Source organism: Gouania willdenowi, chromosome 17 (genome assembly GCF_900634775.1).
Source record: "Gouania willdenowi chromosome 17, fGouWil2.1, whole genome shotgun sequence".
Classification (NCBI taxonomy): Eukaryota; Metazoa; Chordata; class Actinopteri; order Blenniiformes; family Gobiesocidae; genus Gouania; species Gouania willdenowi.
Window position 1 is genome coordinate 19,424,286 of NC_041060.1, and position 26,695 is coordinate 19,450,980.

At 37.5% G+C, this 26,695-nt stretch overlaps 1 protein-coding gene across 1 annotated transcript; it reads left to right on the forward strand.

The window, feature by feature from the left end:
* The first annotated feature begins 5,808 nt into the window (after nucleotides 1–5,808).
* LOC114479636 (ETS domain-containing transcription factor ERF-like) lies at nucleotides 5,809–25,682 on the forward strand. Its single transcript, XM_028473411.1, has 5 exons — nucleotides 5,809–5,902; nucleotides 21,549–21,780; nucleotides 22,623–22,712; nucleotides 24,760–24,788; nucleotides 25,435–25,682. The coding sequence occupies exons 1-5, from the start codon at nucleotides 5,809–5,811 to the stop codon at nucleotides 25,680–25,682; spliced, it is 693 nt and encodes a 230-aa protein (XP_028329212.1).
* The last annotated feature ends 1,013 nt before the right edge of the window (nucleotides 25,683–26,695 follow it).

Genomic DNA, 26,695 nt, shown 5'->3' on the forward strand with positions numbered 1-26,695 from the left:
CCTGGAATGGTAACGCGTCTATGTTTTCTCCACTAAGTTTTGACAAGTAAATGAAACCAGTTATAAGCAAGGATCTGAGACTATTATTTATGTATGAACTTATATGAAATAGGATCTTTGAAGATTTGGGATAAAATAATTTAAATGTAATCTGTTATAAAACCCAAACATTTGGACAGTAATATATATATATTAGGAATTTTGTGCCATATTGTACACCATTACAATGGATCTGATGATTGCTTAACTGTAAATTACACCAGATGGGCTGTTAGTGCCGCCTTTAAGCTTTAATCTAAATAAACATGGGTAAATAATTGGGCCACATTCAGCTCTTATCCTAATTTTCTAACAATATGACAGAAAAATGCACAAAATGTGGACAAACCACACGCAGAAGGGCAACAAAAACATTTAAAATGACAGTAAAATATACAAATTAACTACAGAAATACAGAAAATTACTTCAAAAACACACATTGACACTAAAACCTCACAAAATAATGGAAAAATTGACCAAATGACTCCAATAACATTCAAAACAAGAGCGCGCAAACTTCCTCTGACAGATATTGGCAGTCATCTGGATCAATGATCATGATCAATATACTATGATCGTTCACACTTTAAAGGCTTGGATATTTTTTTTCCCCCATTAAAAATAATAATTGCGATGTAATATGCAATGTGCATATGATCCAGATGAAACTTGGTGGAGTATTTAAGGAACTAACTCAAAACTGATCCAGAAGCAGTATATTCTATAAATATTAATGGAAAATGTAATTATAAATAACTGAAAATTTTATTAAATATTCTAAGGCATAAAATTTATATTTGGTTTATGTCAAAATCCATTTATGTGCTTTTGACGTAACCCTGCTAACAGAAAAAAAAAAAAAAAAAAAAAAAACATTGAAAATTTGACTTCCTTGCCGTAGGTAGTGACAGGAAAAAAAAAATACATAAAATTAAACCAAAAACACACAATAGAAAGAAAAAAAACTGACAAAGTTGTTGAACAGAAAATAGCAAAAAACAAATTGACAACAAAAAATTACCAATCACTTTTAAAATGACAGGAAAAATAAATAAACGAAACAAAAACTGACAGAAAGACTCAAAATAGATATATACAGTACAAACCCTTTGTTCTTTTCAGTGTTAATGATCAGTTTGGTCATTACTGACATGAATTTTGATATGTGGCCCTGGGATCAGACAGTCACATTCTTCGTACTGTGATAAAAGTTTCCCATCTCTGCCTATCTAATCAAACTAATTATTTACAATTCCAGCAGGTTCTTTTTGTCTTCTTTTTGAATAATATGTTAAAGGTGCAGTCCGCAACTTTCTCTCCCTCCCTCCACGCTGCTCTCTTGCCCTGCCACCAAACTTTACAATGTCCCTCCCTCAGAGGAGCTAACTTGCTAACGTTAGTCCGACAGCAACATCACATGAATATAACATACACTGTTAAAAGCATATTATGTGCCACAACTCAGCAGCAGCAGCATCAACAACACGTGTCACTTACAGCAGCCCACACGGAGGCTGCTGCACACACACAAACAACACATGCACCACAGAGTTCTAGTGTAACAATTACAAATCAATCATAATGTAAATCAAGCAGCAGTAATTACCTTTCAAGCAGAAAAGTCACCAATTCCATCTTCTTCTTCTCCTCCAGACCATACATTGTAAAAAAGATGGCACTACAGCTCCAGGAAAGGGGCGGGGCCTGTGAGCAACAGCTGTCAGACAGCCCATCAAACACAATCCTGGCTCTGATTGGTTCTTTTTGCTCGGTCGTGGTGCATTCTGGCAATCTGCCAAAGGCTGCAGGAGCAGCAGGGGGGACTCAATAAGTCTGTGGTTTTTTTTCACACAAACTACTAGTTTGATGTAAAGCTGTCCTTACAGTGACAGTTTTAGCAAATATGACATAAAGTCACTTTTATAAGAGTTGCAGACTGCACCTTTAAGGTTTCAGTTATTCAGGCAAATTTTAGTCAGGAAATTTTCTTTTGAGAACTTGCTGGAATTATTATGCGAAAGTCAAGGACACATCAAAGCTATTAGCAGACGCCTCTGAAGAAGACTGGCAGTTGACAGTCAAAACATGTCAGGAGATCAAAGTAAATTTCCAGAAAAAACTGTCTGAATAAATGCAACTTTGACATATTATTCTTATCATTTGTTTAGTACATTTTAAAGCACTGACTGCATGTGGAATGCATTTTCTCTCCTAGTTTCTACTGTGCTAATAGACTAACATTATTAAAGGCTACTGTATATGGAATTCATGCTTAAACTATTCATTGCTTTGTATATTTCGAACATTTGTGGTGGAAACTACGTCATATTTTATCCTCCGGTGTCTAAAATTCTAGGTCCGACCCTGGTTAAAAACCTTTCAAGAAGTATTTGCAGGATTTAAATATTACAATATAGGCATTCAAATTAGATTTTGTCATTTACTATAACAGTGCAGCCAAAATGCTGGAAAAAAAAAAAAAAAACCTTTTCCCACACGACTTGGCCTTCGTCAGCCTCAAGTTTCATGCGGATATTTTTTTTTCCAGGACACAAAGAGATGGAGGGATTAACTATGATGAGAAACCTTTCAGAAACCACAGCTCCCTGGAGAGCAGCCTATCCAGGGATAGTGAGGAAACCAGCACTGCTCTTTTTACGTAAACACACCCTCACTTAGGGGTCATTTTATTCTAATCCTATTGACTTAATTTGGCTGTAATGAAACAATGCTGCGCAGTGTCTTCGGGGGAGCATTAACTCCTCACTCTTCTCTTGTTATCACCTGATGGTTGTTCTTTTTTTTTTTAAGCCACTTGAGCAACTAATTCAAACTGATGTGCACAATGGGAAGTATTGTTGTGCAGCATCATTTCATCAGCTGAAAATCATCGTCGTCTCTTGAAAATTTGAAGGTCAGCGCCGCTTTCAGTCACCGCAGACGCATGGAAATCCTATTAAGCAATATTAACTTTTAATATTGCAGATAGAGCTTTATGAACTTTACTGAATTAACTCAATTTTTTACCAGTAGAGGCTCATTTTAGATTGGTTTGACCATTCTCTTCGATGTCCTCACAAAATAAATCAAGTAGGCTATTGTACAGTATGTAATTTAAGTAAGATTCTTCTTATGTTTGAAGGTTCAGAAGTCAGTGAAGAGCTCAGAAATATGAAAACATGGCTAAAACACAGTGAGATTGAGCCATTGTGTGTAATGCATGCTTGCGTTATCTACCATGAAGGTAAAAATATGGTAGGTGAGTTCATCTGCAATCAGTGACATTTCATCTGAAGCCGCCAGAACAAAGAGACTTGATGAGTTCTTCTACAGAAACATGATATTTAACCATCAAATATAGATATTCATTTTCAGAAAAGTTCATTTAATAGAGTTGTAATACTACTCTAGACCGCTCTCGGTCTTGAGACCACATTATGAAGATCTTGGTCTTGACTTGGTGTCAGACTCATGGACTATGGATTTTCCGTCAAGACCTTCACTGTTAATAAGGAGAAGAACTTAGAATTGTTCTTTATTAATCAATTTTGAAATTTGACTAAAACATTTGCGATTAGCTCATTAATTATCCTGCTTTTCTTGGAAATCTCTTCCAGTCCAGTCCAGTTTAGTCCTCATTCACCTGACAAATAGTGTCAAATTATTCAAATACAAGTTTTCATCAAAGTTTTCATCTACATTTTTTTTTTTTTAAAGTGATAATTACTGGAGGGCTAATGATGGTCACAATTATCCAATAAAATATCTATTTGAAATAACAAAACATGCATTGTTGTCTTTAAAAAGTTTCCACTTCTTGCAGTGTTGACAGCATATACAGACAAAGTTAGAGTAAAAAAAAAAAAAACTGATAATTACCAGACTATGACTTAAAAAAAATCGCATGTTGATGAAAACGATATCAAAATATATTCATATTTTTGTCGACTAATAAAAACGAAACTAGAAATTCATCACACGAGACGACATCCAATCAGAACTCGTGGTCTTGCGCATTGATCGCATCAAATCTGTCTATTTACAAACATTAATACCATTCCATATCATGTTGATCAATGGTAATTGAATCTACAAAAAATGCATTAACTCTTCTGCTTCATATTTTAGTCGTCACCTTTTGTCAACTAAAACCTAAATGTCATTTAGTTGACTAAAACTAGACTATAACTAGACTAGACTAGACTATAACTTTTTTTTTTTTTTTTACCAAAACTAGAATCATTTTGACTAAAACTAAGTTGCATTTTAGTCAAAAGACTATGACTAAAACTAAATAACATCAACATAACTAACAAATAAACATCATTTTTTCAGACATTGTCAAATGCATTTAAAAGAAAACTACAATTCAAGAGAAAATTATCTTTACCTGTTTAACCTTGTAATTGTTTTAAAAATTGATTTTTTTGTTTTTGTTTTTTTTTTGGTGCCTTCTGGTCTCGGATAGTGCTGTTTTGAGTACATCGCTATCATTTACAGTAGCATTAGGTGGCCACACTGCCTCTGCAGCTAGAACAATGTGTTTACATGGTCTCCCTCAAATGTAATTTAATTTTGAATATTCAATTTACTTAAATTAATAAATATATATATATATATATTTTAAGTTCATATTTTGTCATGGGCTGCACAGTGATGTTGTGGTTGGCACATCGTCCGTGTCACAGAATCTACTTCCGAGGTTCAAGCCCTGAGGTGGACACTTGGGTTCTTTCTGTGGGAAGTTTGCATGTTCTCCTTGTGTTCCTATCAATTCACCTGTACTACTTGTCACACCTACTTCAATGGTGCGATAATAACAAACTGTTTTCTGTTTCGCATGACTTCATTGGTGAAGTGGCATCAAGGAATGGAACTTCTGCTCGAATTCGTTCCGACCTCGGAACCGAGAAATCTTATGATAGACAAAGGCAGATGTTCATGAGGCACCGTTATCCGGACAACTTTTGGCACAGATGTTATCTGTATTTATTAAGCAATCACAACCAAAGAATATGAACTAGGTAGAGAGTTGAAGCGTGCAGCATGAAGTCGCCATAGGATGGATGTTCTTACGCGATATCCAAGTATCTAGATCATTCAGAAAAAACAGGGAACAATTACTCAAAACAGCCCAAAAAACAAACCAATTTCAGTCAAGTAACAGTACTTCTACTCAAGTAGAAGTACTGTTACTTGACTAGTCTTTACAGCTTTAATTATAACACTTGTACCATATTGCTATAGCTAGTGGACAAAAGAAATACTGTATCAATTAACCCAGGGCTGAACATCCTGTTCTGAATTTATGAAACGCTGACAGACAGACTGGTACTGATGGACGGTGGTTTGTCCTGAAGGTGAAGCAAAATTAAAAGTACGTCGTCATGAGTGATTATGTGCTGTCTCACCTGTACGGACAAACCCGTTCTCTCACACTCTGTCTGCTTCGACGCTGTCAGTCAATATTGCACCACCGAAGAATAAAAAAAAGCAGACTTGCTAAAGCCTTGATCCCTCTTACTTCTAACAGGATTTGACCCTTAAGACGTGGAGCATGACCCTCATCTGCTGCAATACCATCATCCTGTTTAACATAGACTCTACATAGGCTATTGTCCCACTGCCTCACACATACTGGATATCTTGGAAAAGTCCACACGAGCCTGGATCTCAAGGAACTCATGATGTAACTCAGTTTCACGTAAACGGATGGATCCTCTTACATTTGAATATTGGGGAACAACTGCTCCTGGTGGCACAAAAGAATGGATAAGGAGAAGATGGGTGAGAGAGAGAGGGAGGAGGAGGATGATGATGGGGAGTCTGCTGTGTTTGTGGTGGTGTCGGGGTTAACTCACTGTGAGAGGATGATACGATTGAGTGAGTGAGAAAGACGGAGATGAAGGCGGAAAGAGAAGGGCAGGCAGGATGAGGGGATGCTGGGGATGAAGGAGGAGAGAGATTGAGCAGGAGGCTAAGCGCCAGATTAAACTCTGGGGTCGTCAGATGTAAAACAAACAGTCCTTTTAGCAGGGATCAAATCCAGACTAAGCCCCCACCCACCCCTCCTCCCCCCCGACTCCCCCATCCTCCACCTCATCCTCTTCATCTATACACACACACACACACACACACACTGGCAGAATTCAGCACTGGGGAGATAATACCGTGCAATGAAGTAGAGGAGACAGAAAGAGAGGATGACATTCTCAGAGCCCATTGTGCTCTGCTACCTAAATTGCCCCTCATGGACTGAGTAGTCCTATTATACTCTGACAGAAATCCTTCATTATATATTTGTTGTTGTTTTTTTTTCTTTCTTTGCCCTCCCTGTTGTACTTTCTCTATTGACAAAGTGCAAAAACAATAAAATCATTCAGGCTATACGAAGACACCTTCCCTCATCCAATTCCGTCTTTATCTCACATCTTTAGGTGTGATATTCCCCCGACGACGCCCCAATATTCACTCAATATTCCCCTCGTTTGTTTAAACGTCTCTCGCTGTCCTCTTCTGGTCGTCCGCCTAGAGTTCCATCAATCAAGAGGCTCAATTTCCAGCCTGTCAGCTTTTATACTCACCACGAGGCCTCTTTTTTGTTTGGTGTGTGTGTGTGTGTGTGTGTGTGTGTGTGTGTGTGTGTGTGTGTGTGTGTGTACCAATAAATGTCAGTTTAACTCTGCCCGTTGAAGCAGTCGCTGTGTTTTCTTCGCCGTCTTTGCTTGTCCGTCTTTGTTAGGACTAATGGCGGCAGTGATTGTGTGGGTGGTTTCCTTTTTTTTTTTTTTTAAGTTAACAAAACAATGTCGTCACAAGGTCTTTTTCAAGGTTGTGCCTATTTTCATTATCTTTAGCCATTCAGGAAGAGAAAAAAAGCACTAATTCAGGACAAAATTTGCCTTATAACTCCTTATTTGTTGATAGAATATGATCCAGTCTATAGAGCTCTGAATGAAGGGAGAAGTGGAAGCAGGCGAACAGAAGCATGACTTAAGAAGTTGCTTATTTTTAATATACGAGTATTATATAAAAGTCAGACATTTCTCATGACCATTAGGCCGAATTTCAAGCGTGACTGTCTCTGCATATTGAAATAGGAAACACAATGTTTGAGATGTAATAAGAGGTAGGGGTGTGCATTGCCCTGAATCTGACGATACCATATATCCCGATATATCTCGACACTAAACCATACAATATATATCACGATATATTGTGATGTCAATCACACACCTTTACAGTTCAGTCAGGATCACTTTAGTCAATTAGCTTTATTTAGCATGCATTTTAATTTGGCCGTAAGGCTCTGTTCTGGGACCTCTGATCTTTCCAGCAGCTGTGTAGAAAGCCTGAAGCGAAGGGAGCTCCCATTCGCTTTTCAATGAGCTACATGGAGAGGCATAAGCAGAGAGAGCGGTCAGCAGGCTCCCCTGGAACAGAAGCAGAGATGTCTAGATGGCATCAAAAGACTGTGTTTTATTAGACAGAAGAGGAGGAGCTGGGGTGGGGTGGATTGCGAGGCTTTTGCAGACGAAATGTGCGGAAGTAGGCGTGTTGCCGTCGTTTAAATGCAGCGCTGAGACCAACTCTAACCAATGGGCTGGACTAGCTTGACTTCCATGCCTGCATGAACTAATGCAATGCTCAATTTTATTTCATTTTTTTTTTTTAGACTTGCGAGAACAAGTATACGCTAACTGACTACAATTCAAGTTGTGGTGATATGTTTATCAAATGGTCAAATCACATTTCTCAAAAAAGTAACCACATACATCTATAAAACTGCCCAGTATGTTTTATAAAAATAAAGTGAAATCAACTTCCAAGCTAAAATGCATTGAGGAATGAGATAGTTTAAACAATTCCTAGACATTTCAGGCGACCCCCATTTTGACCCCACGTTGGGTCACAACCCGAAGTTTGAAAGACGCTGATTTAATGGATTAGGAATCTCCTGCATGGAGTTTGACACACTGGCGGGCCCCCCAGAAAGCATTTTGCATGTTATAGAAAACGCTCTGGTGCAGCATCATGTGTGAAAGGTGATGCTTGTGCATTACTTTGATTTTTCAACAACAGTTTGAAAAATACATGAAACAAGGGATATTCAATTACTTTTCATACCTGCAGAGATATTAGGAAAGCATTGAATACATGTGATTGATGTCTTTATTTCAAACATGTAAAAATGATAACATTTGATAACATTGATTTGATCCACAAACACTAAAACCTCTCAATTTACATGAAAATGTCTTCTCTTACTTCTAGAGCAACTCAACAAATGACGGTCTGGCAGAAATGCTACAATTTGCTGTGACTTTACAGTTTTATAATCTAAAACTTCTGGTTGCCTAGCAACCTACGTGGTGCAATTTGAGTGCTCAGTTCACCCGACTGTTGGTCGCCACAAAACAGCTATACAGCCTGTAACCAACATTTATTTTTAATTCCTCTCATTTCTTCCCTGTGTGGAGAGATATCAGGTTGTTATTCGAGCATTTCAGTTTATTTATTGAATTTATCAGCATATTATGAAAGCTATAATCAATAATCAAGTGTTATGTTACCGTTTTCTCACAGAGAAAGCTTTTAGTAAATAGCTGAACTTTTCATCTTTGGAAAAAATCATTACAGCAGTGGTTCCAAACTTTTTCTGCTGTGCTCCCCTTTGAAGAATGAAACATTCTCAGGGTCCCCCATCGAGACAGGATTTATTAAAAAAATGGGTAAAAAGAGTGTCATTTTTAAATAAATAAACAAACAAAAATGAAATGTTCTTCTACAAATCTCATAAATATAACACATAATTTACGAGAACATATTTTAGAACGTTGGTGCAGCTGGAAACTGTGGCCCACCAACTGAACACTTCCCCATCATTCACTCACACCAAGACAACATTTGAATCAGGTAAATAAAAGGTTACTATTTTAAGTAGCATGCAGTCAAATTACAGTATGTTTGAATGCAACACGTCCCATTAAAAACAATTCAAGCTCAAATAATTTTTGACTTATTTTAGGTATTTAGAGTAGTAATCAATAATAATCTCATGATTTAGATCATTTACACCAATGCATTCACAAACAGTGAATTTAGACTACGAGACACATGCAATATGAAAAGTACGACAATCGACAACAGTTGATGTTTCTTCTACTGAGCTTAAAATAAATCAAGAAACAAAAAAAAAACAAATAGCTTTCTTTAATCTATAGAATATTGGAGAACTTGTGGCTCAACACATTCAGTTAATCTCAAGCTGGTTTATAGATTTTTTTTCCCATCAGCATTCCTGGTGCGCAGTGATAGACTAAAGCATGCAAAAGCATGGAAAAAAAAAAAAAATAAAATAAATGAATTGTATGGGTGCAAAATAAGAAAAGGAAGAATTTCACCCAATTCTAAGTGTAGCGTGCTCTATGTGTGTGTTCATGCTTGTGCACAGTGTCTATGCATGAATGAGTGTCTGTGTTTGGTTTCAGGCTTTTTGTATGTGACCCAGAGTCCCCAGGCTGCTAAAAGCTCAACATTCAACTCAATTAGTGGCATGCATAATTGATAGCTGTCTGGGAGAGTATTTGTATTTACACTGGAATTAAAAGCCTCCGGTGTCAGCTATCAACATCTCAGGGACGATAAGTGTATGTGTGTGTGAGAGAGAGAGAGAGAGTGCGTAGCGTACCATGGAAGAATGTATCTGGATGTCAGAGCGTTAGAAGCCCAAAAGTGAATTGACTATGTCTCTTTTCAGCTGAGGACAAAACAAAATCATGGATGATCCACCTCCAAACACAGAAGCCCAACACTTTGTTTAAGTTAAGCCAGACAAGGGCAACTGCTGGCCGGGGGGGCCACATGTGGCCCTTTGTTTAATTTTGCACTTGAAATGACTAAAAAACCAATTCACAAAATTACCTCCTAAGAAACTTGCACAATTACAAAAAATTCCACAAAAATGCACAACTTTACTCAAAAAACATATACATAACAAAAAATAACTGAAAAAAAAAAAAACCACACAAGAACAAAAATATCAAACGCAAACAGAAAAGCACAAATTCACTCATAACATAAAGAACAACAACAAAAATGCACAGAATGAAAAATATATACAAAGCAATAACAAACATACACAAAATAACTTCTGAAATGTAGAAAATTATTTTTTTTAAAAAGACAAACACCCTAGAACACACAAAATGAGAGAAATAATATGGAAAATGACAACAAAAAAAAAACACAAAACAACAACAAAAAATAACAACAACGTGCCGACCAAACACTTTATTGTTCCTTCTGTTAATTTTCAGATTGGCTTTCTGTGGCCCTCGGATCAAACAATCCTCTTTTTGTGGACCCCGCTGTGATCAAAGCTGCCCATCTCTGGGTTAAGCACTGCAGGCTTTCATTGTAACCCAGTTCTCTCTTAAACTACCTTAAACTAAAACTTTCTCTTTGCATTAGAAACTCTTAAAAAATACCAAAATGCTAACGTACTTCATCTTTTGGGAGATGCCCTTTGCTTTTTTGCCACAAGCCAGAAATAGATGTTCATAATGCATCATTATTTCTTTGTAGCACATTCTGTTTCCTTGGCAACGAGTTGTCAAAGTTACACTTTTTGGTCAAGACCTTTTGCTTGAGCACATTTTCAAAAAAAAAAAAAAAACAATGCATCTTGTTACTGCTCACAAGATCTACAGTTCCATGTATTTTCCAACCTGTAAATCATCTCTGAGCGAATATCACTGTAACACCTGAAGCTGAACGACATGATCATTATTATCCATCATCAAGAACAAATACACAACTATATAGACCTTGTTTATGTAACTGTATGTTCTGTAGTGTGTGTAGGTCAGTCAGTACATGCTTAGTTTGTCTCCCTGTGTGTGTTTCTGTAATTACAGGTGTGCAGATGATGCTGTGTGCCAGTGGGTCTCCCTGTTGCTAGGTTGTGTGTGTGTGTGTGTGTGTGTAATGTGTGTGCATACAATCGCAGTGGGATCATCTTGTGTTTTCGTTTATCTTGTTAGTGTCTTCATTAGTTGTGTTGCACTTGGTGTTAGTTTTGTTGAGACTATTTTCTATTTACATTGGGTATAAAAAGTCTACACACCCCTGTTCAAATGCCAGGTTTTTGTGATGTAAAAAAATGACTCCAAGATAAATTATTTCACAACTTTTTTCCACCTTTAATATGACCTTTAACCTGTACAATGCAATTGAAAACAAACTGAAACCTTTCAGGGAGGTGAAGTAAAAATAAAAAACTGAGAGAACGAGGCTGCAAAAGTGTGCACACCCTCTTATAACTGGGGACGGGGCTGTGTTTGGATTTAACCATGTACATTCAAATTCATGTTAAATTTGAGTCAGTAGACACCTGTCACAATTTAAAGTTCAGCTGTTCTAGTAGGCTTTTCCTCACATTTTTGTAGCCACATCATCCAGCACAAGCCATGGTCTGCAGAGAGCTTCTAAAGCATCAGAAGGCTCTCATTGTTCAAAGATATCAGTCAGGTGAAGGGTACAAAAGCATTTCCAAGGAATTAAATATAACATGGAACACAGTGAAGAAAGTCATCATCAAGTGGAGAAAATATAGCACAACAGTGACTTTACCAAGAACAGGGCGTCCATCCAAAATTGATGACAAGACCAGAAGAAAACTGGTGAGGGAGGCTGCCAAGAGGCTGACAGCCTCCTTGAAGGAGCTGCAGGAATTTCTGGCCATGTGACAACAATCTCCCGTCTTCTTCATTTGTCTGAGCTATGGGGTAGGGTGGCAAGACAGAAGCCTTATCTTACGAAGTAAAACATCCAAGCCTGGCTTCACTTTGCAAAAACACATTTGAAGTCTCCCAAACGCATGTGGGAAAATGTGTTATGGTCCGATGAAACTAAGGTTGAACTTTTTGACCACAATTCCAAAAGGTATATTTGGCGAAAAAACACCACTGCTCATCACCAAAAGAACACCATACCTACAGTGAAGCATGGTGGTGGCAGCATCATGCTTTGGGGCTGTTTTTCTTCAGCTGGAAGTGGGGCCTTTGTCAAGGTGGAGGGAATTATGAACAGTTCCAAATACCAGGCAGTGTTGGCACAAAACCTTCGGGTTCTGTTAGAAAGCTGAAGATGAAGAGGAACTTTATCTTTCAACACGACAATGGCCCTAAGCACACAGCCAAATAAACAAAACAATGGCTTCAACAGAATAAGATTGAGGTTTTGGAATGGCCCAGCCAGAGTCCAGACCTGAATCTGATTGAACATCTGTGGGGTGATCTGAGGAGGGCAATGCACAGGAGATGCCCTCACAATCAGAAATTGGTTAAAGGTTTCAAACTAGAGACGCCAAAAACAGACAGAAAAATTGGTAAAAAGGGTTTAAAGTGCACTACAGTATATTGGAACAATTGGTTTAAACTGGCAAATAATGGGCATGACAAATCATGAATGTGGTTAAATTGGTGAAAATGAGCATGAAAAATGGTGAAAAGAGGTTAAAGGTGACAATAATGGGTCAACATATGTGACATTGGGTGGGTAAAGTGGTGGAAAGGGTTTATAAGTGGTTCAAATGTCTTGAAAGTAGAAAAAAAACATGCAGAAAGGCTTTGAAATTTGATAGAGAAGTGGCATAAATGGAAGTGATGTAGCAAAAATGAGCAAAGATATGGCAGGAAAAAGTGATGAAAATAGGTTAAAATATGGCAATGTTTGGTGTAGTTGCAGAAAAAGGGCTAAAATAATTGAAAATGGGGTCAAATTGTAAAAAAAAAAAGGGATTTGATGACCCCTTCTCAATGTCTCGTCACCCCAAATGAGGGTCCTGACCCCAAGGTTCAGAATTCCTGATCTAAAGTACTAAAGACACAATCTAAATGTATGCAATGAAGTAAGATTAATCTCTCCGTTAATTGAACAACCCACTCTACTTCATCGTAAATCACTGTCATCCTATGATAGACTTGTACATTCAGTTTGCACACAACCTATCAGTGTATGACAAGTGCTGGACAGCCTCAGGACTGACGAGGCAGCTGGACATTGGCTTTGAGATGATCGTGTCACCTCCACCTCCCCTCCTCCTCCTCCTCCTCCTCCTCCTCCTCCCTCTCCCACGCAGCCTCCTGAGCCTGTGAGGCAGAGTATTGAGCCGCACGTTGACCTTGGCCAAAGTCACTGCTCTCAAGTGAAAAGTACCTTTAGAGGAATAAAGTGTGGCTCTGGTATTGAGTTCATCGTCAGCTCTTTGATTCAGTGAAGAGAAGAGACAACCTCAAGTCACCTTCACACAACTCAATCATATCAGTCGCTGTCACTTCAGCTCTAATACGCTCTGTTTCTGAGGTGGAGGAAGAGCTCCTTCACCTGTGAGCTCACAGCTTATTTTCTTTTTCTTCACCCTTCCTCCAGCCTCTGACCGTATGTGCTCACACCTGTAATAATTCTCATCTCAAATAAAGTTTTTTTTTTTTCTAGAGTTGGCCTTTTGCACTCTTTGGGAGTGTGCAGCTGCTGACCAGGAATCATATTTGCAGTTTATTTTATTCCAAGAGTTAATCTGAATTGGATACGAGAAAATTTAAATTGCAAATACAAAAGCCACTGCATTTAAAAAAAAAATGTATTGTATACTAGTTTCCAAACCCCTCATCAATAATTCAGCTTGTTTTTTTTATTTTTATATGACTCTGCTTTTGGTATTAAAATACTTTATTGGTCTTAGTTATTTAGTCAAGGAAAATTTCCCTTAAATAATAAAGCATATAAACACTAGATAACGCAAGCTGGATTCACCAGCGTAGCTCAACGGCGGCCATTTTACCTCTGACAACTTCTGACGCGCTCTACGGTAGCTGTTGACGAATTTATTAACGGTTTGCTTTATTACAAATCTTATGATACATAGGTATGACATAGGATGCTTGTACGTGTTGAAATTGACGCTTGCCGTTTGAAAATTGAGCAAATTAGGTTTATTTAGATAGCACATGCACCATTGACATCGATGTAATGAGCGGTGCCAGCTGTCTGAGGTAAGATGGCCGCCACGTTGCTACGTTGCTCCCCATTGTCTAACAGTGCGGGTAAGTCATCTAGTGTTTATATATATCTATGGTGGTTTGCCTCCAGGCTAGGCCCCGCCCAACAAAATACGTCACAATGTTTACAAACAATCAAAGGGTCTATTGGGATAGAGGACTAGTATGGTAGCAGATTAGGGCCAATTTTGACGGAGAAACAAATTTTGGGCAAATCAAGAATGAAGTTGAAATTTCAGGATCAAAGTTGAAATTTTGGGATTAAAATTGAAATTTTGAGATTAAATTCAAAATTTCGAAAATGAACTCAAAATACAATATTGTGATAAAAGTCGAAGGTGCGCACGGTGGATTAGTGGTTAGCACGTCCGCCTCACAGCAAGAAGGTCCTGGGTTCAAGCCCTGGGGTGGACTTGGGTCCTTTCTGTGTGGAGTTTGCGTGTTCTCCCCGTGCTGCGTGGGTTTCCTCCGGGTACTCCGGCTTCCTCCCACAATCCAAAAACATGACTAAGGTTGATTGGAGTCTCTAAATTGCCCATAGGAGTGAATGAGAGAGTGAATGGTTGTCTGTGTCTGTGTTGCCCTGTGATGGACTGGCGCCCTGTCCAGGGTGTACCCCCGCCCAGCGCCCTATGAGGTTGGCACCGGCAGACCCCCGCGACCCTGTTAACGGGAATAAGCGGGTATGAAGATGGATGGATGGATGAAAGTCGAAGGTTTGCTAATAAAGACAAATCTACAGAATCTGACGAGATATGCCTAAAATTATTTTCCTCATCAAAATTTGACCTAATCCGCTTCCTTAGATTAGTCAAAATGTTGAGATTAAAGTTGAAATTTTGAGAAAAAATTTGAAATTTTGAGAAAAAATTTGAAATTTTGAGAAAAAAGTTGAAATATAATGTTAAAGTCGAAATTGCAAAAATGAACTCCAAATACAATATTGTGATAAAAGTTGAAGGTTTGCTATTAAAATCAAATCTACAAAAGTGGACTATAGCAGATTGACTATACAACAAGTCTCAGTCATCAAAACTGGCCCTAATCTGTTTCCGTACAGCTCTTTAACAGCCATAAACTAAACTTGACTGGTTTTTTCTTCTTCTTCAACGTCCTTAAAGAGATTACAACGCCTGGTTTATGAGCTAAAGAAGAAATAATCTTTTTGTTACTAAAACCAACTTTGAAGTATAGTTTAACGCAGGGATGTCCAATTCCGGTCCTCGAGGGCCACTATCCAGCATGTTTTAGATGTTTCCCTCTTCCAACACACCTGATTCAAATGATTAGGATCGTTATCAGGCTTCTGCAGAGCTGAATGAGGAGTTGATCATTTGAATCAGGTGTGTTGGAAGAGGGAAACATCTAAAACATGCTGGATAGTGGCCCTCGAGGACCGGAATTGGACACCCCTGGTTTAACGCATTCATCGATACACGGCATTTTGTAGACGGCCCTCGTCAGCTTCCGTAGATTTGACTTATTATTAAACCTTCGACTTTTATCACAATATTGTATTTTGAGTTCATTTAATTTCAACTTTATTCTGAAAATTTCAACTTTATTCTTGACATTTCGACTTTATTCTTGATTTGCCCAAAATGATTTCCTCCATCAGAATTGGCCCTAATCCTCTTCCGTACTCAAAATATTTGACACCCCTAAATGAAATTTAACCAACAAACTGTTAAAAGAAATTTCAGTCGTCATCAGCCCAATTAGTTTGAACTCAGGGTCTGTGAGGGAGGGAGTTTCAGTGCAGAGAGCTTTGGGTGGGTGGGTGGGTGGGGGTGCAGGGGTGGATGAGAGAGAGTGTATGGTTACGGGGGCGAGATGTGATCGAGGGTTTAAGGATTCGGCCCATCCATCCTTTAGTTCATCCCAGACTAGACAAGGGCCAGCAGACACGCTGATCATCACCACCACCACCACCACCACCTGGAGCAGCAGTGTTTTCTACTCCTGCTCTGATTGAGGTAACATGAACGACTGAAATATTCTTTCACCACGCTGGAGTCTTTCATGATGTCTCCTATAGTTGTTGTTTTTTATTTCTTAAACTGATTAATTAAAAAACTGACCTTAAACTGCTCTTCTTTCAAAAAGGCTTTCTTATGCTCGCCGATTTTGAGATATTATATTATTTCTTGAGAGATGTTCATTTTGACCTAAAAGTTAGATTTAATTTTAGTCATGGTTTTTTTTTTTTTTTACTTAAATACAATGTATTTTTAATCTACATTTAGGACTATTTACGTCATAGTCTAGCTTTAGTCAACTAAATTACATTAAGATTTTAGTCGACTAAATCTGATACAGATATAGTCGGCTATAACAGTGATTCTCAACTGGTGGGTCGGGACCCAAAAGTGGGTCGCGAACCTGTGCTGGGTGGGTCACGGACAGCTGGCCAAAAATAAATACTATGTATCTCTCACGTTTTTTTTTAACAGGCATGCTGTGAAATGCGTGTTGCATAAGAAAATGTATAGATTTAAAAAAAAATATTACATGTGTGTTTTCAACAGCTGTTTTTGAAAAATTAAGTTTGGTTGGTTGAATTCTAAGAAAAAGTGGTCACGAATTAAGGACAGTGACAAAATCTGGGTCCCGGGGTGAGACTAGTTGAGAACCCCTGGTCTAAAATATACAGGATATGCTTTTTTTTTACAGATTCAATTACCATTATTGATCCACCGTTATTAATCAGACCGATTTGATGTGATCAATGTTAAATACCACATGATCACATGACTTCTGATTGGATTTTGTCTAATGGAAGAAAAAAAATACAGTTTGAGTTTATTAGTCTAAGAAAATAGATTGATGTAGTTTTGTTAAAATTAGTCAAAGTCGTTATTACCACTTAAAACGAAGTTCATGATAAGGGTCCCTTAACTAATGTTAATTAAAGGAATTACTAAGCATTAATTAACTGCTTATTTATGCATTAACTGGTATGTTAGTTAATGCTAGTAAATGCATTATAATGATTATTATAACATGAATTAACAGTTTAATAATAATGTCTTAACTAACGTTATTTAAGGGACCCTTATTGTAAAGTGTCACTAAGTTTTTTACTAGTTAAAATCAACACAGCTTGTGAGTTTAAGTGTAATTCTGGCTGGTTAAACTCAAAGTATCCAGAGGAAAAAAGCAAATATACCTTGAAATTACAGTCACAATATGAAATAAGCTGAGCAAATGTTAGACATAGTGTCACTGTGATCCTGACAGGATGACGTGAAGGTGCAACACTGTCTGTATGTCAACCCTCAAAGGAGCAGACGTATTTTTGGATGCCTACTGATTACAAAACGTTATAACGTCTTAGAGAATGCTGAAAGGTGAAGAGACCTCATTCAGACGATGGAAAAGTGTTTTATGAAGTACTTCCAAATAGAGATCAGCCCTCAGCCGTCAATTACGGGTCTTTCTGCCAATTTTCAAAGGTCACCGTGGCTCCAAGTGGATGATCTGTGTTTGTGTTCAAAGGATGGAATTATTAAACGCTTTGCCAAGAAAAGTTTCTGCAGGAAAGTGTGCAGTAAATGTTTGATTAGAATGCAAGCAGATTGTCTGCATCGAAAACTCATGATGATCTTGTGCATCAAATATCTAGGATAGTACAAAACTTCAATAATTAGTAATGAAAAATACTTTATATAATAATGTAATATTGCATTCATTATATGCAAGGAAATATTCCTAAATGACCACAAAAAAGTATCAGTAACACACATTTTAAGATTTATTTCCTTGTTCTTTCTTTGTGTGATGATGGGAACAGTGACAAGAGATGCAAAACATGTGAGTGTGTGTGTGTGTGTGTGTGTGTGTGTGTGTGTGTGTGTGTGTGTGTGCGTGTTTCCAGATGCAGTGCAGCTGCATTCCTTCAGGCGGACACTTTTCGCCATCTTATTGGAGCAAAAGTAGGTATACGTGAACATGTGATTTGTCTCGCTGGTATTGCATCGCTGTTGTAACGCTATGATTACAAATTAGCAGTAAACATTAAACTTTAGGTTGTCTATTTCTTGTCCCTGTATTAACGATAAATACATGAAAATCTTGTTTTCACAACGGAATTCTAACATTTGGGAATTTGTGTCCAAAGAAGCATGAATTATTATTAATTATTATTATTATTATTAATGGGATCCACACAAGGTTCCTGCTGCTTAACAGAAGGTTTTCCTTGCCGCCATGATGAATTCATGTTGGGTGTGGGATACATATGTATGTGTATATACGTATATATGCATATGTGTGTATCCATAAAATGAAGAGTCCGTCCCTAAGACTGCTCTACTGTAAAGTGCCTTGAGATACCATTGGTTATGATTTGGCGCTATACAAATAAAGATTGATTGATTGATTGATTGATATTAAGAGCCGTTTCTGTCTATATGCAGACTATGCAGTTGCATACTGGAAAAAAAAAATACAAAATATGAGAATATAGTAAACTACAACCATATATTTTTTAGCTACTGTGTATTCACTGAAATGTTAAAATAAACATTTCCAAATAATGAAAATCTTTTTTTTAATATCTGACCTCTAATGGATTGTTGCTTCTATGTATATTTATCACTAATCTTGCTTGAGTGTTTCATCTTAAGAAGGTTGATTTAAAAGAGTGGTTGACATGACTGTAGCTTGTTTAGTTTATAACGTGTAACAGATTGTAGCAGTTTGTGGAGCATAGCTAAAGGCTAAACACAGCTCTGGGAGTGACTTTGGTCAATACTTATTCTGCTCCCTTCGTTTCTCTTTGTTTTAAGAATAAATAGAGGTTGATTGAAAAATTGTTATTCTGATTGAATTGTAACCTAAACTCAAGGATGGTTGCCGTGATCATTAGCTTTATCTGGCAACATTGCTCAGCAAGAGCGTCTAGCATTACAACACGGTGGCATCAGCAGCACTGCAATCTGTCTCTGTTTTTCTGAATATGTTGACAAGTCATGTAGAATTTGTTTAGAATCATAGGTAAAGATAGATATGTGGTCAGGAATCATAAAAAAAGCAACAAAAAAAAAACATTATTTCCAACCTTAACGTTTACCTTTTATCCAATATATTAAACCTAATAAAAATAAATCATAATCAAACATGACAAATTAGTTTTCTTTTATTTTCAACTATGCCATGCCTAACAAAAAAAAAAAAAAAAAAAAACATACTATGGGTGGCCTCTAAAAATATTAACCAAAAGGCCAAAACGCCGCTCACTTTGTTCTTCTTCTTGTTATGTACACTAGTTAAAATCCCTACTCCTCTGTTATTTGAGAACGGATCGGGCTGAAATTTGTTAGGTATAATCTACGGATGTGTACGCATCGACACTCGAGCCCGATTTTTGATTTGGGGCCTCAAAAAAAAAAAAAAAAACGAAAGTCGATTTCTCATTTGCAAGTCAATTATTATGACGGTACCAAATCATTGGCAAATACTAATACATAAATGGGGCCCATTATCCCGTGCGTGTCACGGGGGCGCTAGGGGGACCCCGTAGGCCCCATTTCTAAAATGACGACACCTCCGTTAGTTCTCGGAATGCAGTTTGGCATGAATACTTTACGAATGAATATGATGAGATGCTTGGAGCCCTTTTTTTGAAATGGGGCCCAAATTAATGGGAATATAGTCGTGTGAAATATTGTTTCAAAGGTAATTCAACCGGTAATTATTCACACATTGCATAATTTGATGAGGCGCCCGAGGGCCCGCCCTCTTTTCCTGTACATTCTAAATTTATCGGAACATAGTCGTGCGATATATCGTTTCAAAGGCAATTCAACGTAGATTAAGATTTTATGTTGCACAATTTGATTTGTTTTACTAGGTGGAACCGAGTCTTTTGAGTGAATTCTCGGGAACGTGCTATTCGACGCGGAGATGTTTTTTAGATCCAGTGTTAGTAATAATGAGACACTAACACAAAAGAAGGGCTTTCAAAATTAAGAGTCTTTTAATTTAATTAATGATTTTCACTACAATTGTCTACACACTCATCCTTTTGGTTGGCATTTGACACGTAATCGTGAAGTGAGTTTATAGAGACAACCTGAGCTTGAAAAAGCTTTTACTTGTTTTCTCATCATGTCAAAGTGATTACCCCATACAAACAATCACTGTACACTAAAGAGGAAAGATCTCCCTGCACAGCAGCCTGTTTGATTTGATATAATTACATCTGGAGAGCACAATCTAAACAGGGCGTCATTTTTTAATAAGGTGCAACAGCCATTGTTTCAACAGACTGCCTCACAGTAAATGGAGATGCCTAATTTATTCAGTTTGAACATTTCATGTGCTAAGTCAGTAGAGATTTTGTTTGAACAGTGTAATTATTTCGAGTGTTACGCTACGAGAACAAGCAGTGACAAAAAAAAAAAGAACTCGAGCATTCATTCATTTCCTACATCTGCTTATCACGGGTTAGAGGATAGTGTATGGTGTTCTTTATCTGATCAAGCTTCATCACGAGTGGCTAGAGTCAAAGAATTCTGCCTTGAGAACCTTCAGAATCAGCTGTGTAGAAAAAAAGCAACTTTGATCTTTTTTACAGTCGGAAAAGTTTATTTGAACACCTTAGAAATGATTTCATTAAAAACATCCTGGACATAAACAGAACAAAAACAAGTGAATGGTACCATTCAACATGAAATTAATGTTTTTTTAATCCTTCTCATTTTGGATGTTCCCAGGTGAGCATAAGCATTAGCATTGGCATTTAACTATTGTTTGATTTTTATAAAGAATGCACCAATCAGCACCAACAAACAGCCTCTAAAGCAAACTTTACATACAGTATATCTCTTTTAATTTATTAACTGTGTTTTCAAACCATAACAATTGACTGAGGAGCAGAAAGATTCTTTACCTATGTCTGTATTGCACTGTTATACTGAACTTCTGCATCGTATAGACAGTTTCTACACAAATATTCCATATTAATATTTGGCCGAGGTGGGAAATCAGTCATTGTCATTGGTTTATTATGACCAATATCTAGGTGAATTCATCCATTTCTAAGGTTTTTCTCTACTTTCTCTCTGGTTCTTTTAATTGAACAGCCTGAGAACACATGACAAGAGTAATACTATTTCTTAGCTTGATTTATTACGCTAAGAAAAGCTGTGCCATTTCGAACACAGCCTGTGTCTATTGTGTCTTGGGTGTGGTCAAGGCATGTTTTTAAAGCAATCAGAGACCCCATAAAGACAGATAACAAAGGATCAAAGACGGAACAATACAATCTTCTCATGTGAGTGTAGATCTACCTAAACCTGTGGAGCAATCACCTTCTCATGTGAGGAGATGTGAATGCATGTGAGACTTGTAGTCTCCTCTAATACCTAAACATACAATTGAATTATAAAGAAATCAAGAAATATCTTTCACATTTCTGACTTTCCATCATTCTTCTGCAGCAGTGCTGTTTCCTGACTGGGCCTACAAGCCAGCATGGTCACCTGGATCCAGACAAGTGCAGTTGTGGCACTTTCTGCTGGAACTACTTGGCCGGGGTGAAGGTGGTGCCATCAGCTGGGGAGGAGAATGGGGTGAATTCATCATCAGGGACCCCGAGAGGCTGGCCAGGCTTTGGGGAGAGAGGAAGGGCAAACCACACATGAACTACGACAAGCTCAGCCGAGCTCTCAGGTACAAGAAACACAATGGCAAATAGCACACTCGGTACTATGCCCGACAACCTCAATGAGTATATACTGTCTACTATATACTATAAGTATGGTTAGGAGGATTAGGATGATGACGGTTCCCACTCAAGTATACCTCCAAGTTTCCCAGGATACATTTTGAACCAACAATGACAAAAACCTGAAGCACACTGAGGCTGAATATCCTTTGAAAGTTCTAGAAGCATTTTAAGCAAGAAACTGACCAAGTGGAATGTCAAAATCTGGTCATTTGATTCATAAAATTTGCAGGAGATTTTCGAAGACCGGCTATTGTTCTACTGACAAAACTTCCGGTTAACTTCAGACTAAGAGCCCTATTTACAAAAGCGTTAAAAACTAATGGAAGACATGAAGAAATGCTTTTGTGTTGAAAAGGGAACGTTTGACTTTTATCTTGAAGCTACATTGGGACAATTTTACATTCTGCTCGCAATGCATCGTGGGGTGGTATGAGTATGAATAGTGTGAACCACCGTGCACACTCCAAAAATGTCCCAATGTAGCATATATCGGGGTATTTCTTGCATACTCAATCTTTCCATAGTATCTAACATGAACGCACTACATACTAATTTTGACGTCAGACATAGCATGAGCAGTACGTTAGTATGCAATTTCAAACACAGCCAAAGACTGACACTGACAGGGATGCAACAACAGCAGCTCGAACTGTGAATCTGTCTGCATCACGTCATCTGGAAACCAGTGGAATCAATCAAACCTCAGACACAACCATCCGACATGAAAATACACCCAAAGGAGTTTATCTAACACAGAAAACCTTTTTTTTTTTTTAACTTCCAGATACTACTACAACAAACACATCCTGCACAAGACCAAAGGCAAACGCTTCACCTACAAGTTCAACTTCAGCAAACTAATCCTAGTCAACTACCCAGGATTCCCATCATCACCTCACAGCCATCAGGTCATCACCAGCTCACTGCAAAGTACACCATTGTGGATAAAACAATAGACATGTATCCAATGTTCACTTTGTCCATCACTGCTCTGGGGTTTACCCAAAAACATGAGTTTTAATCCTCATCAGAAAGTGCGATTGAATGCTATAATCCTGAGTCTAACAGATTGATAAGGATGTTAAGTAAAAACTTTCCACCATTTTTGTGAAACCAATCAACTGACACATTATATAATCTGCAAGAAAATCAGCATATCTCAGTTAAAGCATGCTCATCAGCCAGTAAAGGCTGAGGGTATCATTATTAAAACATTAGCATGCATAATCTTAGCACATTCAGATATTTGTACATTTTAGAAGTATAGGATCTCCTATCTCACGATTCATGTTCAGAAAATGAGGAACTGATGTTCTTCCTCACCACATCCATCCTTAAACGTCCTGCTGCTCCTCCTGTTTTGCACGCACACTGACTGTCTGACAGGCTGCCGAAGGACCAAGTTCTCCATTTTCACCATCCTATCATCTCACCCTCCATCCATCTACACCCCAGCTGGTCCACAACTCTCCCTTTTCCTTCCCTCTCCACGCTGCTGAGAGTGGCCTCCCTCTGACAGGGTCGGCCATGGACAGAGGTAACGTCAGTCAAACTCTTTATGAAATCACTGCTCATAATTATGTTAATTGTTGAATGATTTGCAAATCACAGTGATGCATTTTCCACCTTTAGTTTCTTATTACTTCCATTATTTTCATTTTAAAAGCCCCACATGGGACAAGTGTTGCGAATTAGCATGTGTTAAAACACTTAAACAATACATCTGGTTTGTAGAATTGAATTGTCATCAAATAAGTAACGCATTTTTCAAAACTTAAACTAAAAAACGAGCAAACAAACAAAACCAAACAGTAGAAATCATCTGTTTAACCTCCATCAGCCTCTTTCTGGTTAAATTTGTGGGTTTTTTTCACCTTCTCCCCAAACATCTCAAAACAATGTGAATTTGCGGTTAATTTGCCATTCATTGCCAAACATTCAATTCATTGAAATTAATTCCATTTTACATTCATTTTCTATACTCACTCACTAATGCTGGAGTCTTTTCAAGCTGACACCCTGCACAGGACATGACAGAATGGCTGCGCTAAGCTAAGCGACACATGTACACATTTAAAAGCACACCTTCACTTCTGAATATAAACATTGGACTTTTGGAATAAAAACCAAAATAAAAACAGCGGGACTAACTCCATAAAAATATATGTTGGTAAATCTCAAAAGATTTTTGAGAAGAAAGAAAAGGCGTCATTGGAGATGATTTAAATTAGATTTACATGGAGACAAAGATGTACTGCTTCATTATCATGCCTTATAGTAGTGGTTACCAAACTTTTTGTACCCTTCTTGTACATCTCGTACCCTTTCAGACAATTAACCTGAAGCCATGTACCCCCTTAAAATACATAATAATCTAATGTCATAAACAATGTAGCCCTACACTGAATTTTACCTAATAATAATAATAATAATAATAATAATAATAATAATAATAATAATAACTACAATATTTGCATTTCTCCCATGTCACACTGCATTACCTTATCATTGGCACTAGCTAGCGTTAGCATTAGCATTAGCCTAGCAATAGCATTTACCTAGCATCATCATTGACATTAGCATAGCAATAACATTAACCTCGCAATAGCATTATCCTAGCATTAATACTGACCTAGTATTAGCTTTAACCTAGCATTATCATTAGCCTAGCAATAGTATTAACTTAGCAGTAGCATTAACCTAGCATTAGTTAGCAATAGCAATAACCTTTTCATGTTATATATATTGGTCATTGTTTCTCACATTTTATTTTATTTAAGTACTTGTTATTTTAGCCTTGTAAGAGGACTTGGCAACGAAAAACTATTCTGATTCCTAGCGTTAGCATTAACGTTAACTGCTGAACTATATATTCTACTTTCCAATGTTGTCAGTGTTATAAAAAATTTTTATTCACGTACCCCCTATGACAATTTACGTACCTCTGGGGGTACCCGTACCCTACTTTGGGAACCTAGGCCTTATATGATATATTAGAATATTACAGGTGTAGGTTTCAAGCTATTATGAAATGTTTCTACAAAAAGTCACACAGATAACCAATAATGCAAACCACTATGTTCTCACCAATCATCTGTTTATTAATTCATATGTGATTAGATTCACAGATTTAGGTCACTTTAAAATAATGCCAAATTATGTTTAGGATTAGGCTACAGTATCTTCATTACGGCATAAAAATGCTATGTAAATATGATCTGAGATGTAATGATGTGTTGATTTAGAAAATGTGGATTCCTTATTCATTTTCAGAAATGTCATGTGAATCAATATGCATGCATGTACTGTATGTGTACGCATATATAAAAATGGACTTTTGTGTGCAAAATAAATTGAATTGAACTCAACATGTAAACTCTACACCCAAAAGTTGCAGTTTCACTCTACGATTTGAAGCAATTGGACCTTATTAATGAAAAAAACTAGATATTTAATGCAATTATATTTAAAAGGCAACAAATACAACATTGTCTTTTCATAATTCTTTGAAGCTTGATATAACTCAGCTGAATATGTTCACAGTAGAGACTTCTATGCATTCTGGGATTGATGATCCTCCACCTCTACTCCAACAGCGGCCCTTCCTCTTCATCACCATTACCTTGGCCTCCCCAAACCACTGCTGATGCCTCAGGCTCTTCACCGGCCTTTTCCTTTCATCTCCACACCAGCACGAGCAGGATTCAGCGTGAGAGAGTCCAGGGAGTCCACCATCAGCACCATCAGCAGCAGTAGCTGGGATCTGAACCGTCGCATCAGTCAGAGCTTGTTTGGAGGAGCGAAGCAGACAGAAATGCAAACGGAGAAGGAAAAGTGTGGTTAGGAGATGATCAGAGACATAGGGAAGAGATGTATGGAATGTGTTTGTGGAATCTGCTCAGCAGCAGCTTCTTCAGCCTTTTTCCTTTCAGTAATTTATTTATTTTTTCTTAAAACTTTGTATTTATTCTAGGATTTAAATGTCTATAAGGATTGTAAACAATGACCAACATATAAATAAATAAAAGTGTGAACTTGCCTTCATCTGTTTGACATGTCCAGACCTTTCTCTTTATGCTTTTCCTACTCCAAACAGTAGGGGGCAGTAGCCTTGTTACCACCCCACATATTCAACTTAGAGCGGCACAGTTTTCCCGGCAGTTCCAATGCAAAGAAGAGAGAAGTGCAATGAGGAGGTACCACTCGGTCTGAAAACCTGATCCAAACATTATTAACTCATTTTAACTAAAAGTCAATGCATTAAGTTCACGTTTTTTTTTTTGGCCCAACTATGCCACTCAACCAAAAATACCAAGTGGGTGGCATCTTGGCAAATAAGTTGCCACATTCTGAAAATGCAAATAAATAAATAATAGCTGCTTTAGCTTGATGAGAAGCCTTTATTATAATACAGACCTACTGACCAAAATGGGTCAACAAGTGACACGTAAACACTATTTTCTTTGTTTCTATGATTTTTCTGTAACTCAGTCTTGAAAGATGCTGAATGATGCCTTTGATCTGTCATTTCTGAAACTGTGTCATTTTCAACAACTTAATATGAATAAAAACAAGACTATTGTGTTAAATGTGCATATACGTGATAAAACTGCATATTTACCTTACTTTACAAACATAGCATCAGCCCTCTTGTCTGTTTCACAATGCTGCGAGAAGTTCACAAAAGCTCACCCAAAATGTTTATTGATAGTAATAATAATAATAATAATAATAATAATAATAATAACACATTTTATTTGAATCCAAGCTCTTTTCTTGGCACCACAAAATGATAACTATCAAGAAACAATAGAAAAACAAAACATGCATAAGTACTGAACTTAAATCCTTATTTTT